General features: G+C 36.3%; 1 protein-coding gene across 3 annotated transcripts in view; it reads right to left on the bottom strand.

The window, feature by feature from the left end:
* LOC120633609 (lysine-specific demethylase 6A) overlaps window positions 1–22,083 on the bottom strand; it is a 43,462-nt gene extending 21,379 nt beyond the window's left edge. For 2 of the 3 annotated variants that reach the window (XM_039903848.1, XM_039903857.1), the window contains exons 1-4: window positions 21,874–22,083; window positions 21,073–21,178; window positions 20,610–20,718; window positions 19,214–19,322 (exon numbers count right to left, since the gene is read on the bottom strand). In XM_039903848.1, coding sequence (XP_039759782.1) covers window positions 19,214–19,322; window positions 20,610–20,718; window positions 21,073–21,178; window positions 21,874–21,938 — 389 coding nt within the window. In that variant the 5' untranslated portion in view covers window positions 21,939–22,083. Of the gene's footprint in view, window positions 1–13,267; window positions 13,519–19,213; window positions 19,323–20,609; window positions 20,719–21,072; window positions 21,179–21,873 lie in introns of those variants that run through there. The other variant, XM_039903866.1, reaches the window with a different exon arrangement.
* Between the last annotated feature and the right edge of the window lie 2,640 nt (window positions 22,084–24,723).

Genomic DNA, 24,723 nt, shown 5'->3' with positions numbered 1-24,723 from the left:
TTCGCTTTCGGGGATGGTGTTCGAATCTGGTATTCGAACATCAATGCACCATGCACTTTACTAAATTTTAAGCAAATAAAATATCACTTGCTTCAACGGTGGAGGAAAACAGCTTGAGAATTCTCCATAATATTCTCAAAGGCGTGAGCCATCAATCCGCACTGGGCCATCGTGGTGGACAACGGCTTAAGCCCTTCTAACTGTGGGAAGAGACGCGACCTCTGTAGTGGGCATCTAATGAGTTGATATGTTGATGATGAAACATACTGAATACGGCGCGGCGGTGAAATTTAAAAGAATATAATAGTATATAAACAACGTGGTTTTTGTCCGATATCAACAATACCACGGACACTGGAGGACTCATCCACTCTTTAATGATAACGAAACGTTCATTTGGATGACGATTACAGTAAATATAACTCTAAATAAATATAATTGTTGTTTTAAATTTAACGCATCTAACGAAATAAATATACTGTTTGAGACACTTGTGTACTGTAACAGAACAAAGTTAAATAGTAACAAAGACGAAGTATTTTACATGTGATTTCATGGTAATAAGTATTTAATAAGTAAGATTCCTCAAATCTATAAATGCAATCATGAATTCCAGAGTTCCAGATCTTGAAACGGCTAACAAAGAGTAATAAACAAACAGTACAGTGTAAATAGACCTTTTGGTGAGCGGAAAATTATGGAATTACAATCCATAACTTTTGAATGGAATTCAATGCAGCTGTATTTGCGTCAGAACGTGTTCTAAATGTTTCTTGGTAAATAGCTGAAAATACATATATGATAATATGCATTTACATTTAAGGAGCCATTAAATCTAAGAATGAATGGCGAGTATCATAAAATATTACATATCTTACTCGACCTAAATATAAGTAGGTTCCGTCATACATGTGTGCGTCACTTCATTAAATGATCAAAAGTACATTAATTACTTTAGTACTTTCAGATCAAATATGAGAAAACTAGTAGAAACATCTGTTTTGGGTGAAGCAAAGAGATTAATTCGTCTCAAAAATCGTCAAGATTCCATGTCTCTCGTATCGTCTCCTAACTTGTCAGAGTAGTTCCTGATCTTATTTTTTTGCAAATTAAAGTTGATTCTTGAATAGACGATACTAGTAAAAGGGTACTAACAATATAAATTAAGACTAGAAAATAATGTCTAATATAAAAGAATTCAGTAAAATCAACTGAATTCTTTTATATCAACAAATCTCGAACAAAGCAGTGCAGGGCGACGAATGTAGGTACATACAACAATGTGGACGCTAACATGAACATATGGGAAAAAATGGCCAGATTGAGGCGAGGGACGATTGTAATCCGGCTCTCTACCTGCCCGACAACGCCAACCAGATCCTTTATCAATACACCCAGGTAACAAAATTATGTACACTGCAACCCCTACTTATTTTTATCATTATATATAAACATTTATTTTAAAAGCATGTTCCAGAGTTTCTATTCAAATAAACGATACAGTGCGAATGCACATCTGGCAGGTAATAGTAATAAGTGAAATTTTATACAATTGCTACCTGCTCACAAAAGAGGGTTCAGTCTATGACTAGTTTAATAAATGTTTGAAACTAGAAAGGCGGAAAATAAATAAGGAAGTAAGGAATGCGGCAATTCGATTTCTATTGTGGCCAATCGGTGTTGACGTGAGGACAGAGGGACGGTGAGGCATGAGGGGAAGGGCAACGCCATGAGGCAGTTCGGTCTGACCTAGTTCTGAGCACTCGCGCCGGCTCAAGGACGGATCGACCGCTATTTATAGAGTTCTATCGCCGTTCGTCATAGCACCGCACTCATTTTACATAACTGAAGCAACCCGACGGCGGTCGCTAGGTGCGCGGCGCCCCATGTGCTGCGGCACGTGATTACCGCTCGTCCACAACACAAGTACTCGAGACTTTCCCACGGCGACGCCGACGCTGTTGTGAAGGGGAATGAATGTTAGTTACTCGCAATAATAACCCATTTCCCTATTGGGACCGAGGGACTGACGCCTGAGAGTGACCGGGTCACGTAGAAATTGCAGAGGTCAATGTTTCAGTGCAATGTTAACTTTTTAATTGTGCAACCGACGCTTTCTTGGCAAATATTTCCAAGTTCAATTGCAAATGCCAACTTTATGCTTGTAGCTCATGACTGAGCGTATCGTTATGCAATCATGCGATGCATTCAACATAGCACTACAATTCACCTGACAACTACGTTGCATCACGGCCTTGGTTCCACGGCAACAGAATGCAACTGCATTTGTATAATGTACTCATAAGTAATAGACTTGAGTTTATTTTATGTGTTATGACGTTGTTTTTTTTTACAGCCAACCAAAAGGACCCACTGATGCCTAAACACAAAGAATTATGCTAAAGATACCGAATGATTCTCAAAAAATACGCAGTAGTAGCTGTAATGGCTTTAAAATTAGTATCTATATAAAGTATGTGATACTTTATTACGGTGAGGAAATTAAATGCAGCTAGAAAGTGTGTCAGTAGTTAACATGACTGCTTACAGCATAAATAAGCTAGGTAAATTTAATCGTGCACGCACCAATTGAGAGTTGAAACGGCTAACGCGTATTGCACAAATTGATAATGAACGGGCGAGGACTCGTTTATCGCTGCCGTCATACCAGTTGACCCACTTCCATCCGATTCGATAACTACCACTAATACACTTATTTGTGATGTATTCCTAGTACTTATGCGTATGCTACGTCTATTTCTGATGCTGCCAATAGAAGCTTAGGAATTTCCTCGATTTCAAATTAGTTATTGTTGTTTGGATGCGTGTAAACAATTACTGAAGCGTAAAACTTGGTTGAAAATAATTAGCAGACGTATGCCTTTTAATTTCAGAAGTGCGTAAATTTTTTGTGTGAAATTTTGAAAACGTATTTTTCAATATAAATTGAACTTTGATTCAAGCTTTTATTTTTACTAAATTTTCAAATATTAATTTAGATTACACTCCAATTTCATGCCTATGTCGATTTGATATATTGTTTTTAATTCAATTCAAAATTCTTTTAAAACTACATAATTCGTGCATCTTTCCTTGTATATTTCCTAAAGGTTAGCCTTTGTCATTTATCTAGAACATAATTACATAATTTGGAGACATGAAAACAACTTCACATTTTATGAAATTCCTTAAAAAATACCTCACAATGAATACCGCCATTATTGCATACACAGTGCATTGTGTCCAAAAACTGTTTGAACGCCCTGTCCACGTCTCACTTCACACTCGCTGGAAGTTGCTAGCTCACAAACTTTGCGAATTTTCCCCATTTTATGGTAAACTTTAAGAACATAAGAGGCGAAATGTGTCAGCTGCTAAACTAAACGAGGTGGCTAAACCGCCTGTTCGATGTAATTGATGTAGGAGTGGTTTTTAATGCTTCAATATTAGTCGTGATCACGGTTTCTGTATATTCTTAATTCCAGCAACCTATTTATTTCTAGCGTCAGGGTTACTTCGCAAGTATTTCCATGGCCTGTATCCGATGTTTAAATTTGTTTGCGCGCATTCCTCATATGAAAATAATAATAGTTGCTCGAGTCTGCATCTGCAATATCTTTCTAATTAAAAATAATTTTTATTTTAACCAGCATAGCTAATGGAGGGATTGGTTGAATTTGGAAATAATAGATGATGATAAAACACAATTGTTATGTGAGTAGCATCATACAAGAAATGCAGAAATGGACCTGATACTATAGAAAACGGTGCCATATTAATGAATTCAATGACAAACAAGCAACAATGTAAGGAAATATTAGACATAAGCCGGTTATTCCACTTAAAGTCGCCGAGCAGTGCAGCGGAGCACGTAGTGGCTATAGTTACGGTACTTCAGATCTATAAGTACGTTAGCAACGGTAGATAGTCAAGTATGTAGCTACTTTAAAACTGCAATATGATATTGTACAATTCTAGTGCAACTATGTTCACATAGTCAAGGGTAAACTACTAATAGACTTCTAATCATTAAAGATATAAAGTACGAATCATGTCTTTTAGATAAATTTCATTTCCATGTCACGTTCCATAATCAATTTACTAATATTTATAAAACACTATGCAGGTAGCTGATGGTAAGAATGGATCGGACTGAAAATTGGTCTATGATCTTTACACGACAACCATTCTTTTCTAGCATATTAGCACTTTCTCACATGAACTAGTACAAAGCGTATACATAGTGAAACCTTACAAACTATTAACTAACTCGAAATGAATGCATACAAAAACATTGTGGTTTATAACTAATATAACTCATGAATAACGCATATAATGTACTCGTAGATGCACCGAGGCCAAGTAATGAGGAAGTGAATCGTTCTACGCTCATCGCAGCTGCATTTTGCACTCCTAGAAATGCACACAACGTGCAGCTATAAAAACAGCTTCCATCTGTGAGATCATACGCACACATAGAGATACTGACAATCCTAAACAAGTTTCCTAGCTGCGAAGGATTATTTATGAGTTTTGTTTAACAGTAAGCAGATAATAACAAACGTCAAATGTTTTAATACGTGCGCATAAAGAAAATGGAATAATACGTGCTCTTGAAGCATTTTACGTGATAATTAAACAAGCACGTGAGATCTAAACACGCAAAGATAAAAGGAATGGAATCCTTATATAATTAAGGCACAGCATCAAACTGATGACATCTAAGCTTTCACATGTTCACTAAAGCACGCATAGGATTATGCAAAAACGTAGTTCCCCTAGCGTACAGAAAGCTGAACATTCTGTGCTATTATTACATTACAAAGGAGTGCCCTTGAGAAGTACCCTAACAATTCATGGCACACAAGTGTCGTAACAAGTCCAATACTTATTTACATTCAGCCGAATTAAAAAACTCTGCCCCATCCCTAACATTGCATTTTAGAAGGGTTGAACCCTTTGTGAGAAATTTTGAAGCCATCAACGTCATAGATTTTTTTCAGACAATAGCGAGGGCACTAACACATACGGGGCCGAAAAGTGCGTTCTTTGATATTTGATAAGGTATTGGTATGAGTTGGATATTGGACAGGGCCGTGGGCCGCGGTGAGAGGTTATCGTTCAATGGCTACGTAACACAGTGTCGCAAGCTAGAGGCTCGGCGACTCGAAACGGAGCCCTTTTTGCGGTCACCAGCCGCTTTCTAATGCCCATTGTATATGATGGCTACAATATTAGTGTGCACCGACATCCGTGAGAACGCTTTCCTTGCACTATCATTAGATATGTATAGAATCTTGATTATATCGATTCCGTTACATTCCGTGAACATTTCTGACTCACTGTCTTTAGTATATATTCTGTGCGAATAGGATGCTGTACGTTGTAATACAGAGAATACCTGAGCTGACGCATAATTATTTCATCGTATCATTAATGAAGGCCCCTTGAGTTTATTAAAGATTCACTAAATGCTGAATCACGGGCTTTGCTTTAAAACATTCATTCCTATTTATATATTATATAGATATCTATTAACATATTATTGTCGTTTGACAATAATTATTATTAAGACTTATATAATTATTGTTAAGACTATTTAATTAAAATTAATCAGTCCAATATTCTCATTTAGCAGATTTCGAGAGTCATATGATTTCAAACATTCAAAACTGTTAGCTTCATTTTACTACCATAGTGATATCTACCAGGAAAATATGAACAGGCAGTGCCTAAAATATGGGAGGTACAATAAACGACTAAAACATTATACATACGTATGCCTCCTCATGTGTAATTGATAACCCTATTACTATGCTGACGCAATTCGCCTGTTATCTCATGTTTTAATGAATGAGAATTGGGGATAAGTTGATTAGCAATTTAGCACTTGCGTAGAAATTTCTAGCGAGACCATCACGCTCGACTGATTATTTGTGCATCTATACTACAGTTATATTGCTTATTTGTCGGACAACCTTATTTGTTTACGTGAAAAAATTCTTCTTGATAAATTTTGAGATAAACTTCTAGGATTCTTTTCGCCGTGTTGTGAGAAAATTTAAATCCAAATTTTTATTTCTTTTTCGTGTCCTTTGTAGTGAGATTGATATGACGGTAATTATTATCTGTTTATGTCTCAAATGATCGCATCTTTGGTTATACTTGACCAGTCAGATACCAGCAAGGCGGTATCTACTGCCTCGTGACGTCGCCGACATGCCAGACCCCGATGACGCGATATGTGACGTGCAGTTTTTTTCGCGGAAATTCCACTGCGGCCGTCGCTCGCGGATAACTCCGATCCCCGACTTCCTTCTCTTAGCGCATTACTAATATACAACATGTGATGTAACAGTTTGTTAAGTAACTTTTTCGTCTAGACTTCTTAACTATAAAATTCCATAAAATTCTTCTTCTCGGAAGTACAGATGTTCTTAGTAATTTTCTCATATGAAAACCTATACATATGGAAAACATTGGATAGCAATGAAAAACGCTGAATATTTGGTATCTAAAAAGATACAATAACTAGCCACTAGAGGCGAGCCACGTTATGTACATAATTTCCTTAAATAGTATAACATTAGAATATATAATAATACACGTGTCAAATATTCTTATTAACGCTATCATATCATACATTCGAATATAGCTAATCTACCAGCTATTATTCTCAATGCCGTGAAAAGGCGGACCTATTACGGAAAAGCATACCTCAGCGAGGCTTTCGAAGATTGTATTTGATTTTTACAAATAAATAAAGTTGTATTTAATCTATAATATTATTATAGATAATTTCAAATAATTTAACAGGTAGGTAGACCTGTTAAATTATTTGACCAAGTTGCGAGTTGGCTGTCGTCAACATGTTAGAAACCCATACACATTTCCATAATTAAGGAGAAATCAATTATTATAATACCGACACTAAAATTTTTTTTTTTTTTTTCAATTGATCGAAAGCTTTCTTTCTTAGACACAAGTGGACTTAGAGAAATATTCTAGCCTACACGATGCCATAGAAAACAAGAGTATATCTCATAATATCTTTTTCATAATTAATAAAGGACAAAACGGATCAAAATTAAAGAATACAAAGCTCGATTCATGTTTAATAGTACGCCATTGCTTTAGTATTATACGTAGGTAGGTATTAAGGTTGTCCCATTATCAAAAGAGAGCGCCCATTTTTCAGCGCCTTTGTTTTTAAAAACTAGGCCATGCTGCTTGACACAGATCTTGGTTATTGCTATAAGTACGTAGGTGACTGCCCTACACATGTAGGCGTTTGACGCAACACAAACAAAGACGAAGGGCATTCGATTGCCTCGCGAGCCTTTCGCAACCTAATACCTAAAGCCTTATGAGTGACTAAGTTGAAAATGCCATACTATCCGAAACATCTCATTTAATACTCGCAGGTAATTTAAAACAAAGAAAGTTTCCAACAAACGTTCGAGTCGAGCTAAATGTAGCTTCACTAAACAGTTTAATATTTGATGCAGGAAACGAGTGTTCGAATGCTGAGGAGGTCATTGACAGAGAGGAGACGCTTGCAGCGAGTGCAGCGAGGCGAGTTCCGGTGCACTACGCAGGTATAAATAGCGATCCGTTAGTGTCGACGACCGCGGACCGTCGCCACTATTAGAGACCAGTGTTAATCTTCTGACCTATTTACGGCCGAAAAAACAACCAACTTACTCGTAACTATTACATCAGAGGCCCCAGAAATGCCACACCCGCGTTGTGAGCGAGGGTGGCGGGTCGAGACGGTTTGCCCTAAAAGCAGGATAAAGGGCGAAGATGGTCTGGGAGGGAGGACGCATAGCTAATAACGCGTACTCCCTTCAGCCGACGATTCGATTGAGGTGGAGCGGTGCGCGCGCTGCCCCTACGAAACGGGACCGCATGTAAAGGGCTCGGGCGTACGTGACGCGGCGCACGCTGGGAAGAGGGACGGGGGAAGGGTCCCCGCCCGCACATCTAGCTTTGCTTAAATGCACTCTTTGGCAGGGTCTCCGACCCGACCCGAAAACGCAATGTACACAAGTAACAACGCACTTGCTAGCGAGCTTAAATAATTTACATAAAAAAGTTACCATAGAATGAAAATAAAACGTTACAATAACACGTGAATTGCCGACGAATTCCGGTTGGGCCCCGCTATTCTGTTACTATGCGCAAGGCGACGAGCCATTCCCACAAGCTCACATACCTATTAAATAACGTCGCTATTGTGACGTAAGTTATTATAAGCCTACCTTTATTTTATGGTAGTGGTATTACATTTTAATAAATATGCTGGTATTATTCTAAAAGATTAAGTATTTTTTTGTTATTTTAGAAAACTATACAGGATGAAAAAAACATTGAAAATACTTCGGAGGATGATGCTGAAATAGCATAAGGACATTATAGCGCCCAACAACTAACATTAACACAAAACAATTAAACAATCTAGAAACTTTAACTTTTAGCTAAATGCAAAAAAAAAATGCATTAAAATAGGCCCAATAATTTTAATGTAAAATCTTTATATATATAATTCTTCTGTGCGTGTGTATGTCACTGAACTCCTCCTAAACGGCTGGACCGATTTGAATGAATTTTTTTGTATGCGTTTTGGGTGGCATCCTGGATGGTTTAGATTCACAAATCTGCCCGAAAGATGGCGCTGCAGTCGGTATCTAGGTTATTTACCGATACTGCAACTAAACGGCTGATTTATTCAGGTACGAGTCTGATTTGATAAACTCTTTCAGTGTTGGATAGCTGATCTATCGAGAAAGGCTATAGAGTATATACCATCACGCTAAGACTAAAAGGAGCATAGGACCAATGAAGAATGTTTCAAAATCGGCCACTACGCCATGTGCGCTGCGTAAACGGTTAAAGTTTCGATAAAATCACGCATAAAAAAGTTTCTCCCTTTATAAGTTCTAAAAAAGCCTGGTACAGGCGACAGCATGTCTATCTTTTAAGGTTGACTTTTACGCGGACGACGTCGCGAGGGACCACTAGTATTAACATACAAACGCAGAAATGGACCCTAGGAAGGTCAAACGCATGTTCCTCTGGGCACCCATAGCGAACTGCCACATAGATAGCTGGAGTAGCAAACAACAAAAGTGGGAAAGTTCATCAAGCGAAGTTCTCCAGTACGGAAAACGGCTCCTATACGGCAATGCAACATCACTATTTCAATTACAAATTAAAAGTTTCACAAATATTAACCACCATAGCATTTCTACACTGCGTAAGTAAAGGCATGTGGGTAAAACTTGTTTTGTAGGGCGAAGGTGTCAAAATGTGGCCGTTAAAAAAGAAATATATAATTCTAGAATTGTCGCAAGGTCAGTGCCATTGCATCTGCAAGTTAATTGCCCGCCCACATGAAGCGAACGCGGCACGCGTCGAGGGCCGCGTAAATAATAACCGGTCGTCATAAAACAGGCCATTTGCAAAAACACAGGAACATCTTTACAGAACTTCGACACGAACAAGTGTCTGCCCGGTGGCCGGCGGTAATAAATTCAAAAGAACGAAATAAATTTAAACGTAAATGAAGACAAATCGTTGTTGGTACAAATATAACGATGCATTTAAAAATACACAATAATTAATTATGTTTTCCAAACAGTTTATTAACTACTGTTGTTTATTAAAGTAATGTATCTGTAGAGTTTAGTTTCTATAATAATGGTTGGTACACTGGCACATTCTTTCTATAATGCAATCAGGATATTTGCATTCGGAGAATCTGTATTCTTTTACATTAACTCTAATAGATACCTTGATTTCCGCAATTAAAGCAGTAACTAAGAAAAAAGTACTTACAATAACTACATTAAATAATATTGATACAACAATTACTAATATTTTTACAATAATATTATTACTTTTTGATTACGAAAGAATGGCATAGTATAATAAACCAACAAACGGTCACGAGCAATATCTATTAGCGTTGTTACTATGACCGATAAACTATGTTACAATAAATAAAAATAGCTACTAGATTATGGTTGAGTTGTAAACCATATGTTTTGCAGCTAAGAATTTACAAACAAACTTATATATGATATACTAATAACTTATAACAGATTATACACCAAGCCAAGCGTAGTGTAGGTACGAATGAAGAAATTTCATATTCCGGCCCTTCACTTGTTAAAGCTTTGGTTTTGGCATCATTTTTTATAAATAGATTATTTGAGCTCGCATCTGAACTTTCTAAATAGAAATCAGCCAAGACAACTAAGTAACAAGACAAGTCAACACAACATAAATGCAAGCAGCTGCAAACTCAAAGGTCGCATTTGTTGGTGATTTCTAATAGGCAGCCTGCGGTTAATATAGTCTAGCTTATTCAATGAGGTAATGTGTGGTTACACAAAAGAAGCTGGTGAGACGCAGCTGATGTGGCGACAGGTGCAGTGGCAGCCGGCATACACCTGCCCCGCACGTACTACCGCAAGCTGCCCTAAGAACTAAATAGCCATATTACAGCACATTTCAAAGCTCAATATCCTTAACGTTCTTCTACAAGCAGCTGATTTTTCAGTTGCTTAACCAGTCAAAAGTTACGTTTTACGAAAAATCCATACACCCTCAACAAGAAACAGGCATCAATATTTGGTGCTACTAGAAGAAACGTAAACGACACGCCCTGAATAGCAATCGCTATATGAATAATTCCTTGAAAAATAAAAACCTTACGATTTCTAATTTAGGTGCGCGATTCACTGGAACGGGTATAACAGCTTTGAATTATAAAATAATGATTTCCGAATAAACCTGTCTTCCGAATTTAAAATCTTAAAAACCGTGACTTGATATTTGTGGAATTATCGCAAATATGTGTGTAATAAATAATCTTGTGAATTTATAACGAAAATCAATTAAACACGTAATGAAGAAAATAATACGCATTTCCATGAGGTAGAATCGATTTTTAAAACTAGAGGGGCTTCTAAAGTAGGATTAATGTTAGTTTCAGTAACAAGCTTCCGGTGATTTGATTTGACTGAGATGAATTATTAACAAAGAAAAAAGAGTGTGTAATAATCTTGCGAACTTATTACTAGAATAATGTGAACACATAATGCAGACAATAATGTTATGTATTCTCATCAGGTAGGTACTGACTTATTTGAAACTAGAGGGGCTTCTTAAGTAGGAATCATGTTTCTTTCAGCTTCCGTTGATTAAATTCGACTCAGATAAATTATTAATAAAACATTTCCCTGGATATAAATAATTAATGCTTTATTTAAAGTGTTAGACTCACATAGACCTCGGATTTGCAAACAGGGTTGGTCAGGAATTGTAGATGTAACAAACGAGTTATTCTACTCTTGTGTGCGATGGGAACATTGGGATACCGTTATTGGGAAGCAACAAAACCGGTCGAATCTAATAAATAATCATATAAAATTCTTGTTGCGTAGGTACCGATTCTACAATCATATCGAACTATTTAAAGATAAAGATACTATAGAAAGATACGAGTAGGTACGCATGTTATGTAATGGATAAAAATGTACACGCGTAAAACATTCCGAGGTCAAGTTTAATATTCAGCAATAACTAGGTACATTAAATTTATTTTGACTTTCGGTGTAATCGAGAACTTGTTTCAATATTAAGTGGGTATTGTTCGATTCTTTACTTAACACGTTTCTGACTCTTGAATATAGGTGCCATTCAAATCAACTGCATCATCTTCGTAGGTGCAATTTGTGAAGACACCCCACATTTTTTTTGTTCAAACTGAACATCCTTCCCGAGCACCTACAGGCTGTTGGAATAGATGTGGTGACAAGTACATCAATATATTGTTCAAAGTTACAGTTATTGACTGAGGAACAACTCTACCTAAGTTTTCTAAAATACACTGGGACTTCTTCTCGAATGAAATAGGTAGTAGGTATAAAAGCACTAAATTTCGAACACTTCAGTGTTTTTGGTGCTTCTTAAAAACGCTTTTAAGAAGTTTCGTTACTATTTCTTTTCTCAGATTCAGGGACCAGAACTGAATTACGCAGCAAAAAAGCAATTAGCGGATAACTAGGTAATACCTATGAGGCAAAAAAGCTACCCAAGAAATACCAACTTGACAATTCAAGTTTCGTCAAGCTAGATGTACGGTTTTTCCAGAGCGTAGAGGCAATTACAAATTTCATTGTGATCGGCTACCTCATTAAATTTCCAAGCGTATCGTCACACTAGCACTACCAGATACTACCGGTCTGGCGACCAATGACGCGGGGATATAATTGCGCGAAATTACCGCCGATACAATGACTCAACTTTCTTGAACGCATACGCAACAATTTATGACACCGTCGCGTTCATAGTTTAGCGTATATCCGTTACAAGTAAAACGTTGAAAAAAAAACTGAAGTAATGTTATTTTGTTTTACGTGCAATAAAGAGTTTCTTCTTCATCTAAAAATAATAAATCAGGAGCCTTACCATTCATGATGGAATTTGAAAGTGATTATAGTTTTGTTGTTGTTGTTGTAAGCTGAATTGGCTGGCAGCAGCCAATATCACCAAAGCAGAAGTAATCGGAAAATATTGCTTTATTGGGTACCACAGTACCAGTCTAAAGAGAACTTACCGAAATAGAAAAGAACTGAAACCAAGAAAATATAGGTACAAAGGTTAGTGAAGTCTAGTATATTAGTATAAATTATGAAATATGGGTTTCATAGTGTGTATACCCACCGGCGTGTTTCTTCAACAATAAAGTCGAAGCGGATGTTTGTGCGTCGCATGACGTCGGTGCAGATGAGCTGAGGGAGAATCGTTGGCAGAAGGCATTGCGTGCAGCAGTGTTGCGGCCGCACTCCACCGACCTATATTTTATGCGACGGCGAACCCATTATTTACTAGTCGCGGCCGCACACGCATCGCTCGCCCTCGCAATTTCACCACCCCTCCGCGATCTCTGAACGTTCGAATTTCGACCACTATCACTTTCGATACTGGCTCCCTAAATTAGGGGAAGGACCGCTCGGCTACCTGCGAAAAACACTGCAAAAAATACACCAACCATGCACATAACAAAAATGCGACCTCTCGACGGGACCAGCTCATGGGCCGTCGGCGTAGGCGTCTGCATTTTGGTTACAAAACAAAATAGAAATGAGTCGCGTGCGAACGCGATGTAGGGATACGGGCGGCAGGTTGAGAGAGAGAGAGGTGGCACTAGGGCCGACGTAAACAAACCACGGTCGGGAGCTTCGACCGCACTCACCATTTCGGGGATCCTCGGATCCAAGCTGTGGGGTCTGTGCGGCCGCAGCGGCCCACGTAGTGAAGAGCGGGGATGTCGTCGGAAAAATCAGCACAAGCACTCAGGATGGTTCAAAGCACGCACTCGAGAAATAAAAACATCAAACACGACACGTCCCGTCCTACACTACGTTCGCGGCCCGCGCCGATATGCAGTTTACGTCACCGCATCCCGCTCCCGACTGGCTGAACGCTGCGCGAGCGAGCGACGACCTCGCGCTGCAGCGTGCACCTCCGTCCCGCGCCGCGCCCTACCGCATGGCTCCCCGCGCGGCCCTTCGCCCCACCCCCCCGCGGCATCCTACGTCCGGTGACGGACTTGTGAATCACGAACAGATTGTCCTATCGAGACATCTACACGACGCGCGACATCCTCTTTACACCAAATAACATGTTCTCATGCCTACTGAAACTTTGTCTTGTCTACAAAGCAGAAGTTTAACGAGAGAAGATTTTGAATTAAAGAATTTAAGGTTCGATTTAACATCATATGCGAGGCGATGACAAAGGCGATCAATTTTTTTTAAACTTTACTTGGACATTTTTTAGGGTACCGTCCCTCATAATGGAAAAACAGAACCATTATAAAACTACTTTTTTGTCTGACTGTCACTGTCTCTTTGTGTTCATTTAAATGCCCTTTTCCAAGCAGCACGGAAACAGCTTCAGTTGAGGTACCAATTTCAAATTTTCAGTTTTCAGCAAAATATAAAGATAAGCTTTCATACACCTGGTTATCATATAGTCAGGATTTCAAATAGGCTTGAAAGGAAAGGGATAAATGCTAGTAAAATAATAAATCTAAAGAATGGAAATAATTTCTTAAATGCTGCAGGTAAGGAACCCTTTTAAGTCCCTGCAATTTATAAATACTAGCTCAAGTGCTAGCCGTCTTTTTTACGACCTTTCCGAGTTTATATTTGAAAAAAAATTGACGAGTCTTCGGACCTTGCAAGAATTTTACGTACAAAAACAATAATTGCTTATTTCACGGATCGGGTGTTAACTTTAACGAAGTCAAATATAGATTTGGGTAGACGAGAATAGACGTTTTGTGAGCTCTCTGTATTATAGTCGCAGCCACAAGCCCTTCTAGAAGCTGTTGAAAATATCGACATCAATAAAAACCAATTCAAACTGAAAGGTGAACAACAAAATCTAGCCTAGATCTCTAATTCTCCCATCCACAAGAAAACCTCACTCATGCCTTAGGCAAAAATGTTTCACGAAATCTAGAAGAATGAAAACACAATAAATAAACGAATAACACACAACTAAATAATCCGGCTAAGTGCGAGCTGCACTTGCACACGAAGAGTTCTTTTTTTATAAGCATAGCATTTTATATATATAAGCATTATTAGGATCGAGCAAAAAATACTATAACCTTTTATTGTTTGTTGCTTGAGCGACAATAAAATTCAGCATTCAAAAAAGCTCTATTAATGTAGGCCTTATCACAGGCACTTATGAAGCGTTCATACATTAATAATACATACATCATCTAACATGTTAACACTAATGTTAGGTGATGGTGATAACTGCATTCGTTATCATAAAACTAAAACTAGGAAGGTTCCTAACGCGCCCTGGTCTAAGAGCCCACAACAAACTTAGCCAGGTTACTCCACTTTCAATAGAAATACACATTGTAAAAACTTCAACCCTGTACCTATTACGGTTTATGAGATAAAGTCCGCTAACAGACGGGCAAACGCATAGATAGTTAAACAGCGGAGGCTTAGGAATAGGGTCTCATTGTCACCCTTTAGGTTCAGAACCATAAAAACCACCAAAAACTTTTTGTCGAATCCGATAACAGTCTAACATATACGAACATAAAGTTTCTAGTGATCGAGTAGAAAATATCCAATTGACATTAGTCATGACTAGATTTGGTCAACATTCTTACTTTAAACTACATATATACTTTTCCTTTGTTAAAAACTTATCCCTGTATGCCACTTGATGTGTGTAGATGGATACAAGTAGGTGATGCGATGGCTCATTTATTACACAGAACTAGATATTTAGTTTTTAGAGTTACATAACACCAGCTCCGTGCTTTATAATGAAAGTGCAAATATTTTAAGCACTCTATTTCAGTAAAAAATAATTATGAGGGAGTGCTTCCCTCTTTTCGTAATCCGTGGAAGTAATTCCCTTCCTATATGTAAGAGTCGTTTGAAGGACTACTACCTCTCTTTGTGTGATGGCATATGAAGCTGTTGCTTTATTATTGTTTGTAAATTATGTATTAAATCTACTTTTATATATTATGTATGTTATATTTATTATGTTTATTTATTTAAATTATATATGTATTTGTATACAATATACATTTTTGGTATTTATGTATACCTATATTGGCACACTAACACTCTTGGCACTATCCCGTTCTCTGGCTGTAAGTCCTTTCTACAAAGGTTGCCTGTAAGAGATTGCTTACAGCAATAAGGCCGCCTTTGCATGTCTACATCGTTTACTGTATACTCCTTAATGTTTTGATTCCTGTGTGTTTACGTGCAATAAAGTGTTTCTTCTTCTTCTTTTTCCTTCTGGTGATAATGTAGCACTACCTTACCTACCTCCGCTACAAGGTGTGTAAAAGTTTGAATAAATCCACTAGTGTGCTCTTCGTCGAGTTGTTGTCTCTCGTAGAAATGTTGCTCCATTTTCAAGTAAACACATGTGCAATTATTTCATGGACTTCCAATAAAATTGTGTTGTGTACACCAATCTCGCAAAGCAATAAATAACGGATGGTTAATTTTTCTCCACGGGGAATGCTAAAAATGTTAACTTCTCCCACAGTTTTATCCACTCCCTAAGCATGGGCGCACGAGTGCAAGTAATATCCAAATTATATTCATCATCATCATCATCATATCAACCCATTGCCGGCCCACTACAGGGCACAGGTATCCTCCCACACTGAGCAGGGGTTAAGGTCGTAGTCCACCACACTGGCCCAGTACGGATTTGTGGATTCATCACACCTTTGAGAACATTATCGAGAACTCTCAGGCAAATAATAATTATAATTACTTAAATTTGTATTATATTAGCTGGATATAATTTGCACATAAAATTCTCCAAAAATCCGAAAATGGGGTGGACAAGAAAGTTATTTTCCTTCTTACTAGATATATATATATCCACAAAACACCGGAAACAAAAGTCTTAACCCCCGATTTTAATGAGGGACTTTTGTCTCCTGACCATGTTAGCCGTGCTCAGCCCATTAATTTCCTATTACTTGGTACATGCTTCCTCGAGTCCTATCTCTTTTTAGCGAGGGGAATTAAGATTCTAAACTAAATCCTAAGATTATTATGAAATGATCACAATAAATTATAGGTAAAAACACGAATTTCCTAAGTCTGCACTGGTACTCAGAACTTGACAGGAAAATCCAACAATGTGTTGCACAACCCCGAAATCATAACCTTAAACTATAACCAACACTTGATTGATGAGAGATTAATGTTTAAACATGCTAATCAAAATACCTTTAGGTGTAAAGACAGGCCTACAGATAAGGCAGCTCTTCCTCATATTAAAAAAAGGTCTAATTATCCAATAAATTGTACGAATATTCCTTTAAAAATTACCATAAACATAACAATACGATATATATACTGCTTTTGGAATCTTCAAAAAAACAATAAAATAAGGATAATACAAAAAATAATACTTTAGAATTGAAGCAGAATTACAGAAGACTGTTTAAATTTATTTAGCATACAGGAAATAGATTCAGAGGATGTGTTATTTCTTAATGTTAACATTGTTTCTGTAAACCTATGTCCGGGATTTTCTACTCTTTTTATGTTATATCATGAAATTTATAAAATGTATATGGGTGGAGCCTGAAATAAATGCTTATAATAGTAGACAATCACAGGCAATTATGAAGGTATATGTTATCATAAACAAATAATATTTTCAATTTTGTTTGTGTATTTGAAAGTATATAGTAGTAGATAGGCATAAGAAACAAAAATAATATATTTTAAAGTCACAAATGTAATTTCAAAAACCATGTACCATATAGATGTGTGACGGTTGATATCTTGTTGATCTTGACGTAGATCACTATAAGACCATTATTGTGATGTAAAATTAAATCAATGAATATTATACTATTATGATAAAATGAAATTATTTTGTTGTAATATTGCAATTTTATATTATAATTGTAATGTAGAAAAATGATCTTGAGGTAATATTTGATACATAATCTTTTCCAAAAACAAAACTTAATTAAAGAAAAATTTGAATGTGCTAATCTCTAGAACTAGGTACAAGTTAGATTAAAAAAATCTTCTTCGCATCGCAAGGTTATAGATTATTAAACATCACGCTGCAACCCTAAAGCATTGTCGGGCAAATGAAGTAAGAGCGAGAGTAGGCAATTTCTGAGCTGGATTTGATTCATATCATATCTTCATCAGTAGTTTAATGCAGACAAAGTCGCGGGGTATTGCTATTGTATAATATTATGAAGTGGTTTCCTAACCTAATTCTTAATATAGAACTATTTGAATACTAGTAGTGCCACCTAGTGACAACTATCTAAAGTAAACTAAACGATGGTTCTTGTTACCTTGTTAACTCTTAATAAAACTATATATATATAAACAGTTTTATTAAGAGTTACTGATATTTAATATGTACCGGAAAATTTTATTTTACCAGATCTTAAGTGGCTTGAATAATCATAGCTATGATTGTACATATTACTTTAATGTTGACGATGTTTATTGGGCACAATTTTATGATTCAAGGACATTATTATTTAAAAAATAGTTTTAATTACATTAAGTATTGTTTTATGTAAGTATAGAGGTGATTTTAAAGTTTTTCAATAAAAAAAATGAGTGTCGCCCCCCTGTTGTCTATATAATTCCAACACTACTAGAGAACCATCTAGTGACAATTTAATAAACTAAGGTCACTTATGGTTCTCGTTTGATAATGATAATGAATTTGTTAAATATCCTAATATAGAGTGTACCAGTGTAAGATTATGTAGAACGAACGACAAATTGCGAGAGTGTGCTAAAGCCATAGACTTTAGTATATTACTATGTAATGGACAGGTTCATTAAACGAAAAAAACGCACCAACAAATTGGTGCTTAAACGTAAGGAGGGCTCCTTTTGAACGATTATAAGGTAGTAATTGCCGTACTTATAGCCTGGTGCTTAACGGTTATCAAATGGAAATATTTATCATGTTCATCATGTGCCTAATATTAAAAAAATATTTTTAATGGTTGCCTTAACGTTCTTTGTGTGGAATACGTGGGTGTTTATATATCCCCGTTTCTTTCTATAATAAATTAAAAATATTTTAAAACATAGTTGACATTAAAAATATTGTTTACATAATGAGGCAAGAAAAATATTAGAGTAGGTATACTAAATATATATAGCTATAAGACTAATGAAAAATTCATATAATAATTTCGGCATCCGCGGTACGAGAGCCGTAGCTTAGTTGGTTAAAGCGCTCAGGCCGCGATTGCCAGAGTAGTAAGTTCAAATCGTTTCAGTTCCGACAATTCTTTTATGCATTTCAAATTTATAAAAAGGGATACTGAAGTTGGTCAAAACAAGTGCAATTGTCAGAACTGCCTGTCGTCGGTTCAATTTATTATCACATGTGACAATATGTGCTGTATGTGATAAAACAACAGATACTTTTCAGCCTATGTTAGCTTCAAGCTAAGACCATGTTCTTAAGACCAAATTTAAGAACTTATTTATAGCAGGTACAGGTCTTAATCACTCTCTTGTATAAAGAAGATGGCCTTTGCTCAGCAGTGGGACATTGAAAATCTGAGGATTATGATGAACGAGCCCACCCTACCCTTAAATAATAAATAAATAAAATTACATACCAATCAAAGGCATTGTAGTGGTAGTAGCAAAGGCCCAGCCCATATAGAAACAGTGGATCTTTCCAGTTGTCCTGTTCCAGTGCATAGAATTTTTGATATGCGGACATTGCTGCAAGAAACAAATAATGGTGATTATAAAAATAATACCCCGTTAAGAATGTTGTGGATTTCCTGTTACACTAGGGCACATTTAAAACGCTTGTAGTTGTAGTTTATTTGTTACTTATTATTAATTATATTAATATTAATCAATTGCATTTGTGTTGTAAAACTTGAAACTGGCTCAACCAATTTTAATTTACATTTGACAAAATGGACAACAAATAAAATGGATTAAATCACCCAGATTTAGCCCACTTTATTCTTAACTGTCTTCTAATGTAAACAATTGTCTGAAAATTTTTATGTTACTTTATAGTGTAGTGTTTAGAAATGAATAAAAGCATTTATACATATACCTTTAAAAATTACTTTTGTGTTTGCATAAAATATACAATTAAGTCTACAAAACTATGCAAAGATTGTTTAGAATAACAAGTAAGAGAAACTTGTGTATCCCAGATATGCATTTCATAGAATTCTGTGTTTAGATGTACATGAGTACATCTCATTTCATCAATTGTATAGTATGTTTGTTGAAACAGATGCATTTAATGATTAAATGCATCTGTTTCAACAAACAATCTATACAATTGATCAATTTCCTAACAAAAAGGTTGATTGGAGGCACACCACTCTGCTTTCATCTCCCGCAAGACAGAGTTATAAAGGATTCTTATATCTTAATATATATAAATCTCCTGTCACGATGTTTGTCCGCGATGGACTCCTAAACTACTTAACCGATTTTAAATTAAATTGGCACACCGTGAGCAGTCTGGTCCAACTTAAGAGATAGGATTGCTTAGATCTTTAATTATAGTCGCAATTTTATTTTATAGCAAATTATTTGTCTTCAATTAATTGACAGTAACATGTTATATATATATATATACTACTATACTCATTTAAGGCTAAGCGATACTGAATACTTTAAAAACAAAATCAAACGCAGACGAAGTCGCGGGCAACAGCTAGTATATATATATTTTTTATATTCTATGTGCACAGTTATGATGTAAGTATATTTAAGTATTATTTTGTGTACACCCTAACCCTTCTTCTTAACTTCATGTACTTTGGTAGGTTGCCTGGTAGAGATTGCTTTAAGCGATAAGGCCACCTATAGTTCTTTGTATTTGGTGTACTATAAAGTGTATTGATTTGATTTGATTCTTGCCCGTTTGTTATTGGTAGAAACTGCCTTCTGATGACAGACCTGATTCTACAGATTCTACCAAATTGACCATTTCAAAAGTGCTTTTATTACGCCTACTTGAAATAAATCTTAATTTACCTTTAGCATAATCTTCAAGTAATAAATGAAAGTGCCCCAGTTTGCAGTATGTCTTAGGGTCAATACATATATCCCTTCGAGCACCGGGAGAGCATGCTCTCTCCTCTTCCTGCAAATAGAAAGAAGTTTACTAAAATATGTCAAATAAGATATATCATGATTTTTATTTATTCGGTCCTTTGTAGGTTGGATATTAGTGGTCATTAATGTGAGGATGAACATAGTTTGAAGGGTAACTGCAATGCTAATTATATAGTGTTTCTGGTAATACTGGCCATATTCAAAGTGTTAGTCAGACCAGCAAAACAATATAAACTTGTCAATTATTTTGCGTGGCAATGGTTATTGAAAAATAATAAAATTAAAATTGACTGGAACTAGGAATCCAACGTCCTGATAACAGCTGTGGTGATGCATAAAGAATTTTATCTAAATACCTATAACTAATAAAATCTAAAATTACCTTGACTTGCACCAGCATTCCTTCCAAATACTTGACAGCTTTGAGAACGAGAGCTCGTGTTCTACCATGTTCACTGCCATGAAGTTTCAAAAATCCAAACTGGCGACTGCAAGTAATAAAACATAGATATTTTATAAATACTTCACATTTATTATGTACATTATATACTCACCATCATCATGATTTTTGATAGGCCTTCTCTTCATAAGAGTGAGGATTTTAAAGCACAGACCCACCACAAAGTTCAGATGCAGGTTTGCTAACTCAATAGATTGTTATCACATATTAGTGATGAAAACGAAACTTAACAACTCAACCTGATCTTGAAGACAGAGGTGGACAGTGGCGTGCATAGTATGCAGATGATAGGCATTGTACGAGTTATAAAAACCCTCCCCTTAAGTATTTATAACTCCAACATATATATGGGGATATTCTTCATTGCAGTTAGTGACAATCATATAACTACTCCTGTGCATTCATATGGTTTATTCAAAAGATTCATAATACAGTAGTTAAGATAAAACAAAATAAGTTTGACTAAACCAGAATCAAACTTGACCCCTCTGGATTACTAACAGAAGTATATTTGCACCACTGCACCAGAAAGGTATTCTCGTACAGATAGTGTATATTATTTGGGTATAAAATATATTATAAAATTAATTTTTCAGTTATTCTCTGAATACAACCAGGAGACTTCTGAATGTTAACCAGCAATCGTTTCTATTTAAATAAATAATGCTCACTAAATCCAAGACTTAAATGTTGTGTTTTAAATGTTTGTTTGGCTCTAAATACCTGTCAAGTTCTGATAAAACTTGTAACTCCTGAGAGGTTAGATGCAACTCTTCCTTTTCATCCATTTTTGACAGAATTCTTCAGATTTCTCTACTTTTATGAGATTCTAGGGTAGGATATGTTTATTTGTGTAAACAAGAAATCACTTTTATATCATTTTACGTAGTAATTTGTCTCTAATTTATTAATTTCAGTAAAATCGTAATAATAACCACAAATCACAATAACCATAGAGTTTGTCATTTTTTTTTTAATTTGGCTCTGAGGTGGGTCTGAGTTCTATAATCAAAGACTATAATATTATTAAACTTCTTGTGTCGTAAAGCCCAAATTCCGAGTATATAATTGCGCCAAATTATAATAACTATGATACAATAGATGATGCGATGTCTAAGGAGAAGTCTGTAGTTAATTAATTGTAGAAAGTCCTTTAAAAATTTTAACTCTTAAATATTCGGTGCAGGTTTTTGGCACATGTATTCTATTGTTGCATACTCCTAACTTATGGAGGGTAGAGGTAAGGAGAGTCATCTGTGTATATGAAAAAGTGTCTTCAAAATGTATTAAATTAGGATGGCGCCACATTTGCATCAGGGTAATTCTTAGAAGAAGCGCCAAATATTAATATTGTTAGAGTAGGCTTGAAAAATAAACAAGGAAGTATGGAGATACAAGGAAGTAAGGTTATATTTACCACAATATTTTGTACAACGTAAGTTGTTGAAATTCTCAATAATTAACTACTTTAGTCGATAATGACATAAAAAATTTTAACTCGGCATACTTCAATTCATCTACGATTGCTACATTCATACCATACCCTGTGCATCCACCAGCGCCATTGTGGAGGATTTTTGAACTGTTATTTAGCGCATACACTGGACACTTTTTCAACTTTTCTCCCATATAAGATGACTCTCCTTACCTCTACCCTCCATATCCTAACTTTAGTACGTTCAATTCAATTCAATTCTTGTTTATGGCTTTTGTCTGTGCCAACTGGGCACAAGGTACTTCGCCAGTGTCTTGTAGATGAAGAAGGCACGAAGGAGATTGATCGGTGAAACTAATGAAAAGTTAATTTTGAATTTGTACCAAGAAATAGTTGTTATTAGCTAGTTAGCTCTTTAACCTAAGGCAGCACAGACAACACATGCATATATATCTAACACGGATATTTTTTGTACATTATACTTTAATTTTATTACTTACTATATATTTACATAAAAATCTACAATAAGGACTGAAAACAAACATTAAAAAACATTTAACACTCAAAGGACGGGGGACTTTGGGAGGAAGAACGTCATAGAGGGGATAGGTAAGTTTGGGACAGTTAAAAATAATATGAGTTATAGTGCCCTCATCCAAGCCACACTCACAGATGGAGTTGTCCCTTATCCGGAGTTTGGCCAGATGTACAGGTGTGCTAGCATGACCAAGACGCAATCGGGAAATTGTGGATGAAGTCCAGCGATTTGTACTCCGAGAGTGACAAAACCAGGGTTGTCTTGGTATGTTTTGTTGGATGGTAGCGTAAAACTTACCCTTAACCAATTTGGAATCATTCCAAAAAATTTTCCAGGCTGTTTCCATATATGTTTTGGCAAGAGTACATAGGTCCTGCGATGAATTTTTAAAATGATCTAGAGAACCTGACTCAACAGCTGTTTTGGCACATGAGTCAGCAGTCTCGTTTCCTGGAATACCTGAGTGGCTTGGAATCCAAACCAGTAAGATGAATAGTCCTTTTTGATTGCAAGAGAGCAGAGCCTTCCGGATTTTTAAGATAATGGGAAATCGTGATTTGCTGCGAAAGGGGTTTTCTTTAATAGACATTAAACAGCTTAAAGAGTCAGTCAGAATAACCGTCTGTTGTACGTTATGGGACAGTGCAAACAGGATTGCTTCCAAAAGAGCAATGGCCTCTCCGGTAAACACAGAAGACTCGGGAGGGCATTTAAATTTTAAAACAATTCTGTAAACAGGAACCCAACATGCAGCACCAACACAACCTTCTGGAGACAGCTTTGAAGCATCAGTATATAAAATAAGATGATTTGACCAATTTTGACTAATATGCTTTTGTAGTTTGATATTGGTATCTGGGGATCCTTTACTCAGACCTAGATCTGTGATGATGGAAGGGTTGTATATTAATGCTTTAAATGGGGTTGAATATAGTGGGTTGATTGTGAAAGATGTCAGGGGATTAGGAAGGCTGGTATACTTTAGGAAACTATCTAGCAAGTAGGAAGACGAGTTACGGGAGCAAGGTGCGTGTGATAGTTGGCTTAGTCGGCGCCAAAGAGGATGGGATGACAGCTGTAACATCTTGCTGATAAAGCGGTCACATAGATATTGTCGACGGATGGATAGAGGAGGGTCAACGCATTCTACCTGCAAAGCATTAGTGGGGGAGGATTTCATTGCACCTAGAATAATTCTAAGGCATCTATACTGAATTTTATTTAACTTTTCAGCAGCTGATTTATTAAAAGGCTCTAAAACAAACATACAGTAATCCATGTGGCTACGTACTAAGGCATTATATAATAATTTTAAAGTATAGGGGTGAGCACCCCACCAAACTCCCGCTATTGCTCGTAGTACATTGATGCCTTTTTCACATTTTTTGATAATGTGTTCAGAATGAGCAATTCCATTCAGTCGTGTGTCTAAATAAACACCTAAAAATTTAGCTTTAACTGCAAGGTTGATTGCTTGACCTTCAAATGAGATGTTGAGGTTCGGGAGGTATCTCTTCCTTGTAAATACCACTGCCTGACATTTGCCCACTGATAGGGACAAGCCATGGTCAGACAGCCACTGGCCTAGATAATACAAAGC

This window comes from Pararge aegeria, chromosome 2 (genome assembly GCF_905163445.1).
Source record: "Pararge aegeria chromosome 2, ilParAegt1.1, whole genome shotgun sequence".
NCBI classification, from domain to species: Eukaryota; Metazoa; Arthropoda; class Insecta; order Lepidoptera; family Nymphalidae; genus Pararge; species Pararge aegeria.
The sequence above is the reverse complement of the archived record's forward strand: the minus strand, read 5'-3'. Positions and strand labels throughout refer to the sequence as shown.